The sequence below is a fragment of the Phycomyces blakesleeanus genome (assembly GCF_001638985.1).
Source record: "Phycomyces blakesleeanus NRRL 1555(-) unplaced genomic scaffold PHYBLscaffold_30, whole genome shotgun sequence".
Taxonomy (NCBI): Eukaryota; Fungi; Mucoromycota; class Mucoromycetes; order Mucorales; family Phycomycetaceae; genus Phycomyces; species Phycomyces blakesleeanus.
The window spans coordinates 265,290-282,602 of NW_017265187.1; the positions used below are offsets into that span (position 1 = coordinate 265,290).

At 36.4% G+C, this 17,313-nt stretch overlaps 6 protein-coding genes across 6 annotated transcripts; 4 read left to right on the forward strand and 2 right to left on the reverse strand.

Annotated features, from left to right (window-relative positions):
• Nucleotides 1-838: 838 nt before the first annotated feature.
• PHYBLDRAFT_178346 (hypothetical protein) lies at nt 839-5,206 on the reverse strand. Its single transcript, XM_018437980.1, has 15 exons — nt 5,123-5,206; nt 4,959-5,024; nt 4,708-4,827; nt 4,395-4,603; nt 4,036-4,288; nt 3,894-3,974; nt 2,901-3,808; nt 2,613-2,683; nt 2,249-2,390; nt 1,972-2,167; nt 1,799-1,900; nt 1,627-1,729; nt 1,208-1,502; nt 1,053-1,144; nt 839-990 (listed from the first exon to the last, which is right to left on the reverse strand). Exons 1-15 carry the CDS (start codon nt 5,190-5,192, stop codon nt 906-908), a joined length of 2,793 nt encoding a protein of 930 aa, XP_018285359.1. The 5' UTR covers nt 5,193-5,206; the 3' UTR covers nt 839-905.
• A 1,504-nt stretch (nt 5,207-6,710) lies between these two features.
• On the forward strand, nt 6,711-8,375 carry PHYBLDRAFT_77471 (helix-loop-helix DNA-binding domain-containing transcription factor; the record flags this gene model as incomplete). The annotated part of the gene is made up of 4 exons (XM_018443258.1): nt 6,711-6,960; nt 7,402-7,906; nt 7,995-8,152; nt 8,251-8,375. The coding sequence occupies exons 1-4, from the start codon at nt 6,819-6,821 to the stop codon at nt 8,373-8,375; spliced, it is 930 nt and encodes a 309-aa protein (XP_018285360.1). The 5' UTR covers nt 6,711-6,818.
• A 1,309-nt stretch (nt 8,376-9,684) lies between these two features.
• PHYBLDRAFT_63678 (hypothetical protein) lies at nt 9,685-10,268 on the forward strand (the record flags this gene model as incomplete). The annotated part of the gene is made up of 2 exons (XM_018441155.1): nt 9,685-9,873; nt 10,017-10,268. 2 exons carry the CDS (start codon nt 9,685-9,687, stop codon nt 10,266-10,268), a joined length of 441 nt encoding a protein of 146 aa, XP_018285361.1.
• A 475-nt stretch (nt 10,269-10,743) lies between these two features.
• On the forward strand, nt 10,744-13,487 carry PHYBLDRAFT_189068 (hypothetical protein). The gene is made up of 8 exons (XM_018439605.1): nt 10,744-10,887; nt 11,157-11,399; nt 11,486-11,602; nt 11,848-11,944; nt 12,068-12,318; nt 12,399-12,571; nt 12,677-13,224; nt 13,289-13,487. The coding sequence occupies exons 2-8, from the start codon at nt 11,355-11,357 to the stop codon at nt 13,348-13,350; spliced, it is 1,293 nt and encodes a 430-aa protein (XP_018285362.1). The 5' UTR covers nt 10,744-10,887; nt 11,157-11,354; the 3' UTR covers nt 13,351-13,487.
• Nucleotides 13,488-13,975: 488 nt separating this feature from the next.
• PHYBLDRAFT_30308 (hypothetical protein) lies at nt 13,976-14,953 on the forward strand. Its single transcript, XM_018439962.1, has 3 exons — nt 13,976-14,022; nt 14,136-14,190; nt 14,423-14,953. Exons 1-3 carry the CDS (start codon nt 13,996-13,998, stop codon nt 14,749-14,751), a joined length of 411 nt encoding a protein of 136 aa, XP_018285363.1. The 5' UTR covers nt 13,976-13,995; the 3' UTR covers nt 14,752-14,953.
• Nucleotides 14,931-17,300, reverse strand: PHYBLDRAFT_183606 (TATA box binding protein associated factor). Its single transcript, XM_018438799.1, has 6 exons — nt 17,135-17,300; nt 16,886-16,981; nt 16,619-16,705; nt 16,253-16,466; nt 15,384-16,111; nt 14,931-15,216 (listed from the first exon to the last, which is right to left on the reverse strand). The coding sequence occupies exons 1-6, from the start codon at nt 17,162-17,164 to the stop codon at nt 15,010-15,012; spliced, it is 1,362 nt and encodes a 453-aa protein (XP_018285364.1). The 5' UTR covers nt 17,165-17,300; the 3' UTR covers nt 14,931-15,009.
• Between the last annotated feature and the right edge of the window lie 13 nt (nt 17,301-17,313).

Genomic DNA, 17,313 nt, shown 5'->3' on the forward strand with positions numbered 1-17,313 from the left:
AAAATAAAATCAAATATTTGAACTGGAAACCGATTCGAGACATACCAAACAGAAACAACAACAAAAATGTATATATAACCACACTACTTTCACCTGTAAATGCAAAAGGTGACATCAAAAGTATCCAAACGGTTCCGGGTTACACACATATAACAGAGGTAGAAACAAAGAGATAAAGAGAGAGAAAGGAACTAGAAGTACCATATCAGATTATAGCTTATCAATAACACAGACATTCATATATGTGCACAACTTGAAAAACAAAATAGATCCCCAAAGATGTATAATATACCAACATGAATATTTTCAATAGACAATAGACAATAGAAACTATAGCCAAGCCATCAAATTCAATTCATTTTCTGAAGAGAAATATAGATTAATACTTGTTCAAATATCACCAATAAAGTGCCGTGATTTGAGATTCCAAGAAAGTTCAGTAAAAATAAAATAAACCCTTGTTGTTTCTGATGACATTAACACGTGTAGAAAGCAATTCAAACGTTGATTGTAAAAGATATATATATATATATATTCCCATACTCTATGTCGATTGGAATCTGATTACAGCAACAATTCAACTATACAGAGAGATCATCCTTCAAATCCTATTGGTATTACAGGATAAACCTTGATAACCAGAAAACCAGTAGAGAGAACGAACTCTTACATTTATATAATTAGATAATTGAATTTGACTTGTTCATTTTGGCTGACATGTGCAAACCCACAAGCCGTAACCACAAAAGATATTAAGATTCAATACCGATGGTGGTGACGATACTGATATACTAAATACTGATAATAGTAATACTAAAGAAGATAGTGTACAGATATTATGTTATATTTTGTTTTATTATATAGCATATATAACATATATCTGGGATTTCTTTTTCATTTTTCTTTTAAAGTAACTTCCACTGTGTTTGTTCAATCTTTTCCTTGCAAGAATAATGGACTACAACTCCATTAGGAAACACGGCAAAGACACTGTAAAGAATGATGTCTTAGTACCCTTTTCTTCTGACTACTATCTTCTGTGCATATTTTACCTATTTCCAATTCTTTTGTTACATTGAGGGCACATTCGATCCTCAGTAATTTTGACAGCTCTCGATCTGTAAAAGGCCAATTGCTCTTCAACCTAATAAATACAGATATACAGATATCAATTACACACAATTATATATATTTATATATGTTTTACCTGTAGCTGTTCAGCCTTCAAAAGATTCTTAACAACCATATCCATATTTCGGTTCTTGTTGCTAGTGCGGATGTACTTTTCAAAGAATGGGAACAAACCATGGAGATGAGTTGGCAATGGCAGCAAAGACAGGACCTGAGAAGCGTTAATGTGGGATCCATGGTGAGCCAATAGATCCAAAGCAGGCTCTAACAAGGGCTTCTGGTTGTTGCTGGGTTGCAAATAAACACGCAACAATGTCAAGTACATCTTTTCGCCCTTTTCAGGATCATCTCTGTATATTTTGGTACAGTATCTAAAACACAGAAAGCAGTATGTTAATCAACCTATTCCCCCTTTTTTCTTTCTTTCTCTCTTGATTTATATATATCTTGTGAATTTCAATCACACATATCAAGGCATATAATTCATTCGCTTACTCCTCGGCCATGGTGTAATTGGAGAGCTTATAGACATAAATGTCCAGTGCTTGGTCGTGCTGTCCAATACGACTCAATAGAATAGCACGTTCCTCGAACAAATCTAAAAAAAAATACAGACAAATGCATTAAAGCCAATCAAAAAAAAAGTAAAAATTTCCAGAAATCTTACCATCCAAAGGAAGACGGGAGAGAATTTTCTCGGCACGGTAGTATGTTGATTCCGTCAAAAAAGCTATCAGCCGGGAACGGAGAGCGGCCTTGTTTTCAGAGTCTGACAAAGTAACACTTTTAAGGGTACAGAACCATGTGAGCGCGAGCACAAAGGCAGCCACCACAATCTACCTTGGGACCCCTCAGCTTTGATTTTGTCAAGATAAGCAATTGCCAACTTGTTATGAAAGTGAGGCGATTTGTCTCGAAGTTCTTCGAGGATATACTCCAGATACTGAATAGCCAAGTCTCCGGAAATCGACTCTAAATGCTGCACAACACTATCTCTTGGGAATGTCTCTACTTCGGCAAGATCATCAATGAAAATCTACAGAAAGAAGAAGAAGAAGAAAGTATAAAAATAATAATAATGATATTTTAATGGCAGTAAGTTAAAGACAACACTTACATCCATTCCGGATCTAGGATCTTTCTCAAGTACCCATCTTGAGTACTTTAGAACCAAGTCAAATTGAGTAAGACCCAAGCGCTGGAGATAACGGATTGTAGGTACAACTCCACGCAAAGGACCCTCTGCCTGTTGACCAAGTCTACACAAATACAATGAAAGCAGCGTATTCAAATATGTAGAACATTTATGTAAAATGTGAGTGAGTGATTGTTTATGCGAGCGCCACTCAAGGGTCAATAACAATACTAATTATACTAAAAGACAGACCACCCCACCCCTATCTCACTCACTCACTCCCTCTTTTGCATATATATACATATATTTTATCCTCTTCTCCTAAAATTATGCGCACAAATATTACCTTGCTAGTAAATCAAGGGCTTGTCCATGAAGCCCCTTGCAGTTGTAAAGATCGACCAACTCTTTATATTTCTGTAAAAATAATATTGTCATTTTCAGTTAGTTTCATCAGCCAAGCAAGCAAGCAAATAAATAAATAATTATCATATATCTATATCTAAAAGTACTACTTCCTTTCTCTCTCTCTCTTTTTTTTTCAAAACGAAAAAGAAGAAGGAAGGGAGGATAATAGAAAACGTTTTTGTTTTCTGAAAGAAAGAAGAAACAATCAATCAATCAACTAACAAACCTTTTTGTCCATCAAGATTGTCTCACATTCCTGAACATCACAGTGGTTCTGTACTCTTAACAAAGGACCCACCAAGGCATCATTGGTCATCATATAGGCCTTTAGGAGGGCAGTGTCGACCAAAGATGCCTCATACATCAAATCTTCGTATTCTTTTTCGTCCACAGGTTTGGATGATGACTTTTGAGGCGAGTTAGGGGGACCGCCGTTGAGCTTCTTGGACAGTTTTTGGCGTTTGTCGGTCAGGAAGCGAATCAGATAGGTGACAGCATCATGCAGATTTAAGCCCGTCAAGGGCACCTCCTTGTGGCCACTCTTTGTGGTGGCGGTGGTGGCCTTACTCTTGTTGGACTGCCGACTTTCAGGGCGTTGTAATTGAAGGTGGTGTGAGTGGTTCTGGGAGTGACTGTCGTTGTCATCATCATTGTCATTCTCCTTGCGGCGCAGCGAACTCAAAGAATCCACTTCGTCGTCAGATCGGGTCATCGAAAGACTGCCGGAAATCATCTCTGGGTAGAGGCGGATGACATGGGCAGGTGGGGTATTGAGTTCCTGAAACAAATTCAGAGCGGTGTCGTATTCACCGCGGTGGAAGAGGTCGTGTCCGTATGCAGTACGGATTGCCTTTAGTTTTTCCTCCTTGTTGTCTATCAGGACAGCATCGATTTGATCCAACAGACTGACAGCCTCTTCATACTCATGTTTGTCGACAAGCTGGTCAATTTGGGTTGAGAAACTAAACGGGGTCAGACGCCAGATTTGAGAAGAACTGGCGACGTAGACCAGTTTTCCTTGGTTGAGAAAACGTGCACTCGAGAGTTCGATTTGTTGAACAAGAGCAAGGGTCTGGATATTGCGCACCTCTACATGCTTTGGTAGAATAGCAATCACATAAGGGTAAGAGTAGCCTATGTAAAGTAAAAGCCCACAGACACAGATATGTTTCAGATTGGTTTCTTTGTATCCATTTGGGATGTTTAGATAGAATATTACCAATCTGTTCAGGGAAACCAGACCATTCGATTCCAACCTTGCGAGTGGGTGTACCATCCAATCCAAGAAATATGCTAACATCTATAATAGTAAATATTAGATTGTTGATATGTAAGTCCGTCCAATTCATTCCATCACATACGATCGCGGGCCAAGAGGATTTCATTGTTGGGGATTTTGGTCACCATAGGTTTTCCACCACGGGAACCATACATGTTGTACAGGCCTGTCAGAGTGCTCATGGGTCCACCTTCTGCTGGTCCGGTTGGAGCAAATAGCTCGGTTAGTTGACCTGCTTCCACATCCATCAGAGCATACTCTGTAGAGAATCCCAGACAGATCTTGGTGGTTCCCACCCAGGCCATTGCTTTGATACGATCAGGGATATTGAGTTCCTAGAGATTTGGAATACTTATATAAGCCACTTGCTCACTCGTTTCCAACCCCAAAAAATAGAGGTAATGGTGTATGTATGTATGTTGCTGTCTTTTTTTCTTTTACTTTTGTTTCGTCAAATGCGGTATCTTTCCAGACAAACACCAACAGCTTCTTGCGTACAGCCACGGCAAGACGTGTGATGAGAACAGGAATACGTTCTTCAGGGCTCATTTCAACCATGGTTTGGATAGCAAACAGATTTGCACCCTTTGTCTTTTGAAGTGCCATACGAAACTCGAATGTACGCAAGTCATGAAGACTGACCAACCCATCTATTGAATACACAAAGATATATATATATATATATATATATATATATTAGTGAGAGTGAGAGTATACAGTTTGATCATTTATTGTCTCTTTAGTTTTTTTTTACCAGACAAAGATACAAGGAAATCGATTTCTTTGATGATATCCAGCTGTTCAATAGGTCGCTTTGAAAATGCTTTAACAATCATTGCCAAAGTAACCTCGGGAATCTGGTTATTGTCAGCGACTAACCAATAAAACAGGTACGTATATATATATATATATATTAGTATTGGTATCAGTATTTGATGGTCTTGTAAATTTTGTTTAGAACAAAACAAAACAAAATAAAGAAAACATAGAAAGTGATAATAGTACCAAGAGGCTCTTTGGTGTCATAGACCATAAGTTGCCCGGAAGCGGTTCCAATCAACAGTCGGTCACCTATAACGAAAATCGAAAAAAGAAAGTTATTGTGTTGATGATATTAGGTATAGTATGTGAATGAGGAATGAGTAGAAAAGAGAATAAAAGGATGTTACCATGAGCATAGATTGACTCGACACGATTGAGTTTGTCTACTACAGTAGTTACTTGAAAGGCTTCGTGCATCTGATTTAATTGGGATTATAAACAGGAGAAACCAAGACGAGACACCAAAGGAGTCAAAAATAATATTAATAATAATAATAATAATATTATTATATATATATATATAGAGAGAGAGAGAGACGTATAACATGTCGGAGATAAAGAGATCACATGCATTACAGACGTATATTAGACTGGGCAATAAAGATAAATTAGTCTAAAATATCAATGATATTTGCTGTTATTTTCTAGATGATTTGTAACAATTTTTTTAAAGAGAAATTTTAATAAAAAGAATATAAATATAAAGTGCTTGTGTGCTGGTAACAACCGTAATAGTAAGAGATGTAGTATATGGTATAATAATTATGTATAATATATAAAGAGAGAGAGAGAGAGAAATCAAAATCAGAAATTGAAACAGATAATAGAGAAGAATTCGATATACTCTAGACATTTTGTGTGTGTGTGTGTGTGGCTGTTTGATTAATAGAGAGAAAGAAAGGTAGGGATAGAATGATATACAGGAACGCGTCTATTTGATTGTTGGGTCGACCAATAGTGCCTGAAGCGCATATCGTGCAGAGGGATCGGACCTGTAGAATGGTGAATGTTGTGGGATGTTGTCATTATTGCTGTGTAGGGTATTGATGTCCCAGGATTTCTCGGTTGGGACCTTGTTGGTGGTGGGTGTCTTGGGGGATTTGGGTTTCTTGAGATGTTGACGCAACTTTTTTAGCCATTTCTTGATCGACATTTGTAGCACAACCCAATAAAAAAAAAGTAACTGAAATAACAAAATTTGTGCTCCCAAAAAACAAGAAGAAGTAATAAAAAAAAGAGTAAAAGAAGTAGAAGTAGAAGAAAGAAGAAAGAAAGTCTATCTAATTCAGAATAGCGAACAATAAGGCAAAGGTAAAAATAAATAAATAAATTCACAGATGTATAGAGCCTGTATGACTAGTAACCTCCTGCTTTAAACAATATATATAGTTCTCTATTTCTATCTGCTGCTGCCCTTTTTTTTTTCTTCTTCTTCTTCTTCTAATGTTTGTTTTTGTACTGATTTCCGTTTGCTAGCATGCCTAGCGATTGTCTATGCTTAGAATACTTGTCTTTATCTCCTGCATCCCAAGTGTTGTCTATAGAGTTGGATGCCACGTGCCACTAACCACTTTCAGGGCCAATTATTCATCTCATCACCAAGGCAACTAATAAACATATAATTATATAGCCTAGAGACAAAATAAAAGCTAAAAAAGTATTACATACATATATCTATATTCTGTAGAGTTTCTTGTATTAAATACACTGTACCTATACTGTGTATGTATGTGTGTGTCCTGATAATAATAATAATAATAAAAAAGGGTCTTTATGAAGCGCAACTTGTAGAGAGGGTCGTACAAGAATTTAAATTTTTTTTAAGGTGTTTTTTTTTTTTTTTTTTTTTAATCATCTTCAAAAAATCTCCTCTCTTTCTCTCTTTCTCTCTTTCTTTCCTCTTAATATTCTTCCTCTTCCTCTCTTCCTCTTCCTCTTCTTTTAACTCTAACCCTTTCCTTTCTTTACACCCTTTCCCTTCTTTTTCTTTTTCTTTTTTTTCATATATAAAAAAAATACCAACCCCACACAGTCACTACAATCATGAGCGATATTATCAATAACACCTCTTCTGCCTACCCCTCCTACGCCACAGTAATGACCATGAACCCTGCTATGGTTAGAAAGCCTCAATCACCCTCACCAGGATATGAAGATAGTCGCCCATCATATGGGGCCTATCCAGGTAAATAAATAAATAAATAAATAATAAATAATAAATAATTTATATTATATTATATTATATTATATTATATTATATTATATTATATTATTTTATATTATATTATTTTATATTATATTATTTTATATTATATTATATTATATTATATTATATTATATATATATATAAAACCTATTTTATTTTATTTTATTTTATTTTATTTTGGAATTTGAATTTTAAATTTCTGGAATTATTACTATTATTTTATCCACTCGCTCCACTTGCTCAATAAATTCAACTCAACCCAAATCCAAAACCAAATCCAAATCCAAATCCTTAATACCTTAATCCAAATACACACGCGCGCGCACATATATAAATAATAATAATAATAATATTTAATAAACTTAATGCTGATATTAATTCTAATTCTAACGCTAATGTTAATGCCGGTATCAATTTTAGACTATTCCACTTTCCAACCTATGCCTTATTCTTCTGTGCCAGTTACGACATATCCCGTCAATCAATTTGGTACCTACTACACTGACCGCCCCGTGCAAAAGAAACAGCCCGACAGTCCCGACTCTTCTACGCCTCAGACACCTCCTACACAGTCTGCATCATATGCTAGTCTGGTCTCCCAGCCAACCGCCATCGCCCCCCTTGTCCCATCGTCATCTTTCTCAAACGCAACAGCCGAACGAGTCAAGGAAACCATCGCACGCGCCAATTCAGTCCCCATGGAGTTCTATCACACCGAGTTTCTCGAGTATTCCAAAGAAACCTACGAAAAGAAGATGAACGCCAAGCGACAGAAGCGAAAGAGAACCACTGTCGATACACCCGGAGCCGGAGGATCTTCCTCTGAAGACGAGACATCAAACAAACGAAAGAAAACCTCAATTGAAAAATCACAACAATTATCAGACGACGAAGAAGACGAAGATTCCGATAGAGAAGAGCAAGTGTCTTTTATATATAAAATAATAATAATAATAATAATAATTCGTTAGTATTAATTATTCATTATTAACTTACTTTTGCTTTTGCTTTAGGAATGGCGGTGTCAGCAGCACTGAGTTGCGCAGACAAATCCACATTCAGTCAGAGCAAAAGAGACGTGCACAGATCAAAGATGGGTTTGAAGAACTCAGAAATCATTTGCCTGGTTGCAATAGTAAGAAGATGAGCAAAGCCGCCCTCTTGACCCGCAGTAAGTAGTCCTAGTCACCTATCCAACTATTCAATATATACTATCATTAACTCTAACCTTATCTTCTTTTATATTCACTACCTCTCTTTCTTCTGTAGCTGTCCAACAAATTGACCATTTGAAGAAAGTACAAAACGACCTCTTGTCAGAAGTTGAGCGCCTTGCCCTTGAGAACGAGTCATTGAAAAAGCAAGTATTTGCACTAGAGAACCGAATCAATTGATCTGATTCTTACTAATAAATTTATTATATATAGATTCCAACAGAGTGTATTGCAACGACAGGCCATGGAAAAGATTTATACCTTCCAAGTCTAACAAGCATCTATATTAAACCCCAAGCATCCCCCCCCCCCCTCCTCCTCCTCCCTTTTTTTTTCCAACCTTCTCCCCCCCCTCTCTCTCTTTATCCATCTCTATTTTATACACATCACCCCTTACCATTTCCTTACCAAACTCTCCCTCTTTTTTTTATACTCACGCACTCAGTCAATTACTCAAATACTCACACATTCACTCACTCACTCACTCACTCAATCACTCACTCAATCATTCATTCATTCAATATCTCAATCAATCAATCAATCTCGCTCACTTCTTCTTCTTCTTCTTCTACTTAATTGTTTCTCTGTTTAGACCGTTTCCGCACATAGCCTCTTTATTTCTTCTGTTCTACCCTTTGCATCTCAATTGCTACTTGGACATTGTTATTGATCTCTTGTCTTCTTGTGCGTGTACACACCTTCTTCCTTTCTTTTCTATCTATAAATATATCTATTTACATCTCTTTATCTTATTCTTTCCAGAACTTGTCAAGAAAATATATAGTGCTCTTTTCTGGACTATAACTTTATGGTCTCCAAGCTTTATTAAAAAAAGAAAGTGTAAATAAAGTTCTTGAGATTGATCTCAAGGTCACAACATTTACTTCTCTTGTATTGATTCTATTGTTTTAATTACAAGATAATATATGTAATACAGTTTAGTACAACATGGAGAGATAAAGAGAAAGAGACAAAAGGGGGGGGGGGGGGGGAAACTAAAGAAAACGGTTTAATAAAATAATAATAAAGGTAAAGATGAAAATAAAGGGGTAGGAAGGGGAGGACAGATGTAAGGGGTAAAAAAAAATGATTCAAAATGATTCAAAATGATAATGATACTTTTATTTTATTTATCACAAAACAATACCACGCGTAAAGAATTATAGTAATTTGTTAATAGAGAGAGAGAGAGAGAGAGAGAGAGAAAAGACAAATAGATAATAAACCTCACCTTATTCAAAACCCTTAATATATAAAAATATATTAATATTAAAAGAAAAAAAAAAAGAAAAAAAAAGAAAAAAATTCCCTTTCTTTTAATTTTAAAAGAAATAAATAATACTCAATTGTTAATTATAACTTCCCTACAAAGACATAAAGGGAAAAAGGGCAAAGGGCAAAGTAAAGAAGAAGTAAAGAAGAAGTAAAGAAAGAGGAGAATTTTAAATAAATAAAAAAATTGAGAAAAATAAAAAATAAAAAAATTGAGATGATCAAGCTTGTTTTGAAGAGATGGAGGAATCTCAGATTAGCAACAAAGGTTCATCATCTTTTTGTAATTGTGGTTGTCCTTCTCCTTATTGCCCTGGTTATCTTGAATAATCGGACTGGCCGACCCCCCGCTTGGGTCCTGGGAACTGTGTTGGGTGCATGTGTGTGCTTATCAGGCTTATACTGGGTAAGACAATAAAGTCAATTATAAAATAATGATATGTATATACATGCAGACAAGGACATCTTCAAGAAAAGATATACATACATGTATTTATATATATATAATTCTTAACACACATCTATGTTTTATTGGTACAATAATCTTAGCTGGCAAGATACATTCAAGCAAAGAGAATCCCAGATCACCAGGAAGAGTCATTCTTTCCTATTGAAGAACGAATGGCCAGCTGTTCATCCGTAGCAGGACTGTTCCCTCAATCTATCCTATCAATGGACTCATTACAAAGAGCTCAATCTATAACCAGTGCACCTCCACCAGCCTACAAAACCTCGATATCCATTCCACCCTCCTATAGATCCTCAGCTTCATCTTTTAAGCCAATCAGTCCACATCACTAAAGACATCTAAAGAAGCTATATCCAATCCATAAACCGATCCAACAAATTAATATGCATACAAAATATACTCTTTAAAAATACATATCACCATTTATCATTATTACCACTATTACTAATCATTTTCACATTTCACATTACAAATTAAATACATATATATACTCTTTATCTAAAATATAAATAAAAATATACCTTTACTTTTTCACTGCTTATCAAATAATAACTAGACAGAGATATGTATATTAAATATTATATAAATCCAAGCAACACACAATAATTTATATATTTTTATAAAAAAAAAAAGGGTTTACACTACATTTACAAAATCATTATCGACGTCACTTTTAGTGCACGCAACATCAATCATGGCTACATACACGTGCACAATGTAAATCTACTTTTATCCCCCCCCCCCCCTCCATCTTCACTCCTATATTGACTCAGTCTCTCCTTCACCTACTGGTTCTCAACTTTCTTTCTCTTTATATATATATATATATATATATGTATATATATATATACACACATTCACATACACATTCACATACAACTTTTACCCACTCACTTACTCCATCTCTCGCTACTTTACTGTGCTGTGCTGTTATTATTTGTCGCTTGGGAGGTTAGTCTAGAGCTTCTTTGTACTCTCTACATATATACTCCATGGATGCCCATTTCTTTCTACACAAAGACATTCTCTTTTGGCTAAAGAGGATGTAATTAGTCTGTCTTTCTATTATACTTTCACATGTATATATAATATACATTAGATATATATATTTCTTTTTGTATTACTATTATCTTTATACTTTATTTTTTAATCCAGTGTACAATCTATTGTGAATTTGTAATTGTAATTGTCGTCTTTTTTTTTGCTTCTCCTTTTGTAAGCATAAGCATCGTATAAACATACACACATTACACATCAATCCCAAAAAGAAAAAGAAAAAGAAAAGAATCCCCTCCCTCCCCACAATCCCCCCTTTTTTCTCGCCCTCCACCCCTTTTTCTTCTTCTTCTTCTTTTATATATATATATATATATATATAAAGTTCTCCACATTTCCCTTTTAACAACTGCGTTTGCACAATGGCCGATGAATTTGATATATATGGTGATGATACATTTGGACAGGTAAGTTTAAGAATGGTAACATTAATGAAGATTGATTAATTGATTGCTTTCTTTTTATACATATATATATATATATACATCAACAGCCAGATGATATTCTTGATGAGATTGTGAATGAGTCAGCACGCGATACCAAACGACGACGTACAACACCAGCCTATGCAGATGATGACTTGTTTGATGATCTTGGTGACATTGTAAAAGTGAGTGAATTTCTTGTTTGTATGAGAGTTTGATTGATTTGTTTCTCGACAAACGAGGACAGAAAGATAGAAGCGGTTTTCTTTATATATATATATATATATTTGTATTTTATTATTATATGATTATTGTATTTTATCATTTTCATTATCATTATTGCTGTATACAAACACATAAAACACCTGTATAATCAATCAAATATTCAATATTCAATATTCAATATTCAATAATAAAATAAAATAAAAAGGATGTCAAGCCAACGTGTTCCAAACCTCAAAAGTCTACTTCAGCTCACCACTCCAAAAATACTACTAAAAAAGAAGAATCGAATTATTCATCATCAGGTATTACAACGAGAAAGAAAGAAAAAAGTACAACTTAAAACACTAGGATCATTTTATTCATCAATTCATTTTACTATTGAACCGGCATTAATCCCGAATTAATTAATTAATTGAACATAAAAGGAGACGACTTGGAACGACAACACCACAACCAGAAACACCATCAACAACAACAGCAACAGCAGCAGCAACAGCAGCAGCAGCAACAACATGACATGACACCTCAAAAGATTCGGTCTAGTGTACCTGGTTATAGTACTCAACGCAATACTACAGAACCCACTCGACGTGGTGATCCACCAGCAGCATTAAATTCACTCCGTGGTTTAACTATGCAACCTACAAATGGATTGTATATTGGTGATCTAGCATGGGTAAAGTTTTTTTTTTGGTGCTTATGAGTTCTGTATGTATTATGTATATATATATATATATTCATTTATATAATAAATAGTACACAACAGACGAAAACATAAAGGCTCCTCTCTTGCAGGCTGGTCTGGGCGGAGAACTCAAGGACCTCACTTTCTTTGAACACAAAGTCAATGGCAAATCCAAAGGCATTGTGTTTTTAGAATTCACTAACCCTGAAAGTGCTTCCCGTGCCAAATCAGTTCTCGACAATGCGTAAGTTAACAACTAATATATATATATATCTAATTACATAATTCTTAAAGGAAGAAAAAAAAACAGTTTCAATTTAATTTAATTTAATTTAATTTAATTGTGTAGTGAATTTAATGGAAAACGCGCAGTAACATGCTTTACTACTGTTCCAAATCCATTCAAGCATCTTCCAAAAGAGCCAATCAAGAACACACGAACACAACCCGTTAACCGAACCAATAACAACAGTCCTTCCACAAACCCTGCTAACCCCTTACCTACTCATCATCATCATGGTGTGACAGGATTTGGAGGTGGAAACTTTGGATTTAATACCGGATTTGGAAGTACGCCAATGGGTATTCCACCCTACGCCTACAATCCAATGGTGGCCAACTATATGGCAAACCCCGGAGGATTCCCGGGCGGTAACCGTGGTCGGGGAGGAATGCAACAGCAGCAGCAAGTACAGCAGCAGCAACAGCAGCAGCAACAAGTTCGAGGAAATCAGCCGTCAAACAATAATTTCATGAGCCGCATGGGCCGAGGTGTAGGCTTAGGCGTAGGAGTAGGCGTGGGAGTAGGAGGAATGAATGGAGGATTAAATGGTGTAGGTGGTGCCGGAGGAGGCGGCGGCGGATATATGAACGATGCAGCTGGATTCCATGGTGGAGGTAGGACTGAAATGAACAACGTGAGATGGGGTTTTCGCTCATAGAGATCGATTGTATTGATTAGGCATGTACATCAACCCGGCATTCTTTGATCAACAGCAACAGCAAGGAGGAGGAGGCTACTGAAAACAAAGCCTTGGAGAAACAAAGATTATACACACACAGACAGCCTTATATATATATATATATATATATATATATAAAAGCATATATAATACTATATATTCATACACATGTGTATGTAACCATTCTCTCGCTGTTTCTGTTTCTGTTTCTGTTTCTGTTTGTGTATGTGTATGTGTATGTGTATGTGTATGTGTATGTGTATGTTTTATTTCATTTTCATTTTCATCATTTTCATTTGCATTTGCATTTGCATGTGTGCCTGTGTGCTTGTGTTTGGGCATGTGAAGGTGCCTGTCTGCGTTTGTGCGTTTCAATTATTCTTCTTTCTGAAATTTTTGCTCATCTTAATGTATTTCATTAAAAGTAATATTATAGAGTAAAGAAAAAAAGAAATAAAAGAGGAGCGAACAAATAAATAATATCTATACATATATATATATATGTGTGTGTGTGTGCGGGCGGGCGTGTATACACAATTCACTTTTGGTGCTTTGGAAAGGTACCCTTTTTTATCACTAATTGCAATACCGCACCAATCACATCATTGTATTCTGCCTTGGTGTTCTCTCAGGCGTGGGCTTAACGATGCCAGGCTCAAGGTGGACCGCACAGATCTCCCTCTATTTTTTATTCATCCCACTCGCCATGGTCAAGTTCATCAAAGCCGGCAAGGTAACGCAGATTGCAATAGACGATGAATGGATGGATTCAATGGATGAATCGATTGAATTAATTACTAAAAAAAAATGAATTTTGTGTGTGTATGTGTGTCTTTTATTCTATAGGTTGTTGTCATTTTGCAGGGTCGTTTCGCTGGCAAGAAGGCCGTCGTTGTTCGCAGTAAGTATGACTCTACTCACCATTCTCTTTCTCTCTTCATTTTTCCCTCTCTCTCTATATATATATATTTGTTTCGCTATTTCTCTTCCTCTCCCTATTCCTCTCTATCTCCCTCTATCTTTTTCTTTATTTTCTAGCACACACACATTTTGCCAACATTCTTGACAGCAACAACAATTAATGAAAGAGAGAATTAAAAAGAAAAAAAAATAACATTTTCTTTTCCGAATAGACCACGATGAGGGAACCAAGGACAGACCCTATGGTTATGCTGTTGTTGCTGGTGTCGAGCGTTCTCCTTTGAAGGTTACCAAGGGTATGGGCAAGAAGAAGGTTGCCAAGCGCTCCAAGGTCAAGCCTTTCGTCAAGATTGTCAACTACAACCACATGTTGCCCACCCGTTACGCTCTCGAGTTGGAGCAGATCAAGGGTACCGTCTCTGCTGATTCCTTCAAGGAGCCCTCCCAGCGTGAGGAGTCCAAGAAGGTCATCAAGAAGCTCTTTGAGGAGCGTTACCAGACCGGCAAGAACAAGTGGTTCTTCAGCAAGCTTAGATTCTAAACAACAACCACTGCAACTACTACTTACTACCACTACTACTACTACTCTCTCTCTGCTATCTTTGACCTTTTCCTTCTTTAAACAAGAAGAAAAGAAAATCAGTAGAAGAAATTACGAACGAGTGCGAAAAATATCAACCTTCCTCATTTATTCCATTGTGTCGACTATATATTTTTTTTATACATTTTATATCTGTGATTGATTATTGGGCTGTTTAACTATTTTCTCAACTGTATTGATTGGTCTCCATTCATTCAATCATTCATTCATGTGGGTAGCTGCTTCAACCACACTTTGTACTCCCTGTCGCGTTGGGTCCGATTCCAAAAACGCTTTTCCGACATCTTCTCCAACAGCATCCACCAACTCTGCCTTGTCTTCTTCTGAAAGTGGTGCTGTGTCCACTTGCATATCCGATTCTTTTGGAACGAGGGATGCTTGTTTAGCAATGTGGATTAAGACATTCTGCAAATGACATGTTTGAGTTTGGGTGGATGTGTAAATATTTAAGAAGAAAAACAAGATCAATTAGTTCAGGGACAATGGAGACTTGGGCGAATTCCTTTTTTTTTTTGGAGAAAAGAAATTTTGCTTCTCCATCTTCTCCCTACTCGACTCATCTTCCTACTCACCACTAAAGCCTCCTTGCATTTCTGAGCTTCGAGCTTACGTATGGGACTGCTGCTCACAAGAGCTGACTTGAGACAAGTCTCGGCATAAAACTTAATATTAGGTGCTACCAATACTCTTGTCACTTCTGGTCCAAGCTGGTCCAAACCAACAATTGCACCATAGTGGGTAGTAAGTGGACGTGCAGGATCCAATAGAGCTCGGAGAAGTGTCTTAGTGATACGTGGTTGGAGTGTGTGGTATGCTTTGCCAAACTGGTTGCAAATGAGTGTCATTAGACCGGCTGCACGGTGACGGGTAGACCAATGGTCTTCAAATGGACTTTCGCAGATGGTTCGGCCCACCAGGCAAGACAGGATAGGAGGGATAAGTTGATGAAGATATGGCTCTACAAAGAGATGTTTGTTGTTCAGCAAGGCTTGTGCCATTGAAAGCATAGCCTCCAACACATCAAGCTGTTTGTGATTTTGTGTGACTTTTTTGTGAATGTGTTGAACAAAGTATGGCAGCAACTGATGTAGTCCAGGATCCATTCGCAAACTTTCGAATGCTTGAGATTTGAGTCGTTCATCAGGGCTTGACACTGCTTCAGTAATGCGTTCAAAGTACATTTGAAGTTCTTTGGATAGGACATGCTTAACCAATGGCTTTACATCTACTTGATCAGTAGTAATGCCATTAATTGCTGCATTAGGTTTTGCTCGTTTTGTCAATAGATCTGCCTTTGCATCTATAATTTGCAACAATCCCCCCAAAAAAAAGAAACATGCGATTGTTAGTTGTTGACATTGGCCACAAATGAATAAAATGAATGTATGCATATATAAATGTGTGAGCGCGTTTCCGTTTGCGTTTGTGATTGTAGCATTACCACTTGGGGTGGGATTCTGAGGAATTGCAGGTTGAACACCTTCAATAGCCAACCAATGAGCTGTAAAAGTTGCATCAAGAGGGATTTTTGGTAATGGCTTGGCTAAGATCGTCTCGAAATCAACTTCCTCATCCTCTGCAAAGTACAATTCTTGACCATTCACGGTTGTCTTTCTGAATGTAGGTGTTTCTCCACATGCGTAACCATACAAAGGCTGAAATTCTTTATAGTTTTAGTTTATCATTTGTTCATTTGTAGATGTTTCGTGTTTTTTTGTTGTTTTAGTTGATAATGATGTTGATGTTGTTTGTTGTTGAAAAATTGCTGTAGGTGTGTACGTGTGTTTATGTGGGGTAAAAGACTTGCCTCGACATTCTTTACACGCAAGGCAGCATTTACATCGTCAACGGTTAATTTGGATCGTTTTGAGTGTCGCATAAACTTTGTAGCCTCCTATTAACATGCATACACGTATATATATATTATTTGTATTCATAGTAAGCAAAAGAATAATAACAATAATAAAAGACATTGTAGGAAAATGATTTTCTTTTATGCTTATTTGCTTTTCTTCTGATGTTCCTTATATTATATATAAATGCATTTAAGATGCAAGGTTTTATTATGTATTACTTGAATGAGTTCATGCACACGATATTCGACGTCTTGAGCTAATGCTGATGCTACTTCATCTTTAAGATGTGTCACACCTAGCGATTCGCCTATATTCTTTTTTGTTTGTTTATTTGTTGGTTGGTTGGTTGGTTTTTTGTATTGTTTTTTAAAATATAAATATAATAAAATGGATGCAAAGAGTAAGAAATACAAAAGAGCAAGTGTTTAAAATGTCAATACAAGGTGCGATTGTTGTCACAATTTTACCTTGATTGTTTCTTTTGGAAAGACACTCATGAATGAGAGGGTGAGAGAAAGAAAGAAACAAGTGCTCACAAACACACAAAGAGAGAGACAAATAAAAATCTACCTAGAAGCACTTATGCCCTAGAAGTTGAATGTGAGCGCGTTTAACGTGAGTGGCTTGGACTTCTTCTTTCTTGTAC

Excerpts from the sequence above, each read along its gene's own strand:
- PHYBLDRAFT_189068 (XM_018439605.1), top strand. The coding sequence starts at position 11,355 with ATGGCCGATGAATTTGATATATATGGTGATGATACATTTGGACAG. Across the intron at positions 12,319-12,398 it reads ATATTGGTGATCTAGCATGG|TACACAACAGACGAAAACAT; the intron begins GTAAAGTTTTTT and ends TATAATAAATAG. Across the intron at positions 13,225-13,288 it reads AGCTGGATTCCATGGTGGAG|GCATGTACATCAACCCGGCA; the intron begins GTAGGACTGAAA and ends TGTATTGATTAG.
- PHYBLDRAFT_30308 (XM_018439962.1), top strand. The coding sequence starts at position 13,996 with ATGGTCAAGTTCATCAAAGCCGGCAAG. Across the intron at positions 14,023-14,135 it reads AGTTCATCAAAGCCGGCAAG|GTTGTTGTCATTTTGCAGGG; the intron begins GTAACGCAGATT and ends TTTATTCTATAG. Across the intron at positions 14,191-14,422 it reads GAAGGCCGTCGTTGTTCGCA|ACCACGATGAGGGAACCAAG; the intron begins GTAAGTATGACT and ends TTTTCCGAATAG.
- PHYBLDRAFT_183606 (XM_018438799.1), bottom strand. The coding sequence starts at position 17,164 with ATGAGTGTCTTTCCAAAAGAAACAATCAAG. Across the intron at positions 16,982-17,134 it reads TTCCAAAAGAAACAATCAAG|AATATAGGCGAATCGCTAGG; the intron begins GTAAAATTGTGA and ends CAAACAAAAAAG. Across the intron at positions 16,467-16,618 it reads TGCGTGTAAAGAATGTCGAG|CCTTTGTATGGTTACGCATG; the intron begins GCAAGTCTTTTA and ends AAAGAATTTCAG.
- PHYBLDRAFT_178346 (XM_018437980.1), bottom strand. The coding sequence starts at position 5,192 with ATGCACGAAGCCTTTCAAGTAACTACTGTAGTAGACAAACTCAATCGT. Across the intron at positions 3,975-4,035 it reads AATCCTCTTGGCCCGCGATC|ATGTTAGCATATTTCTTGGA; the intron begins GTATGTGATGGA and ends TTACTATTATAG. Across the intron at positions 2,684-2,900 it reads CAATCTTGATGGACAAAAAG|AAATATAAAGAGTTGGTCGA; the intron begins GTTTGTTAGTTG and ends TTATTTTTACAG.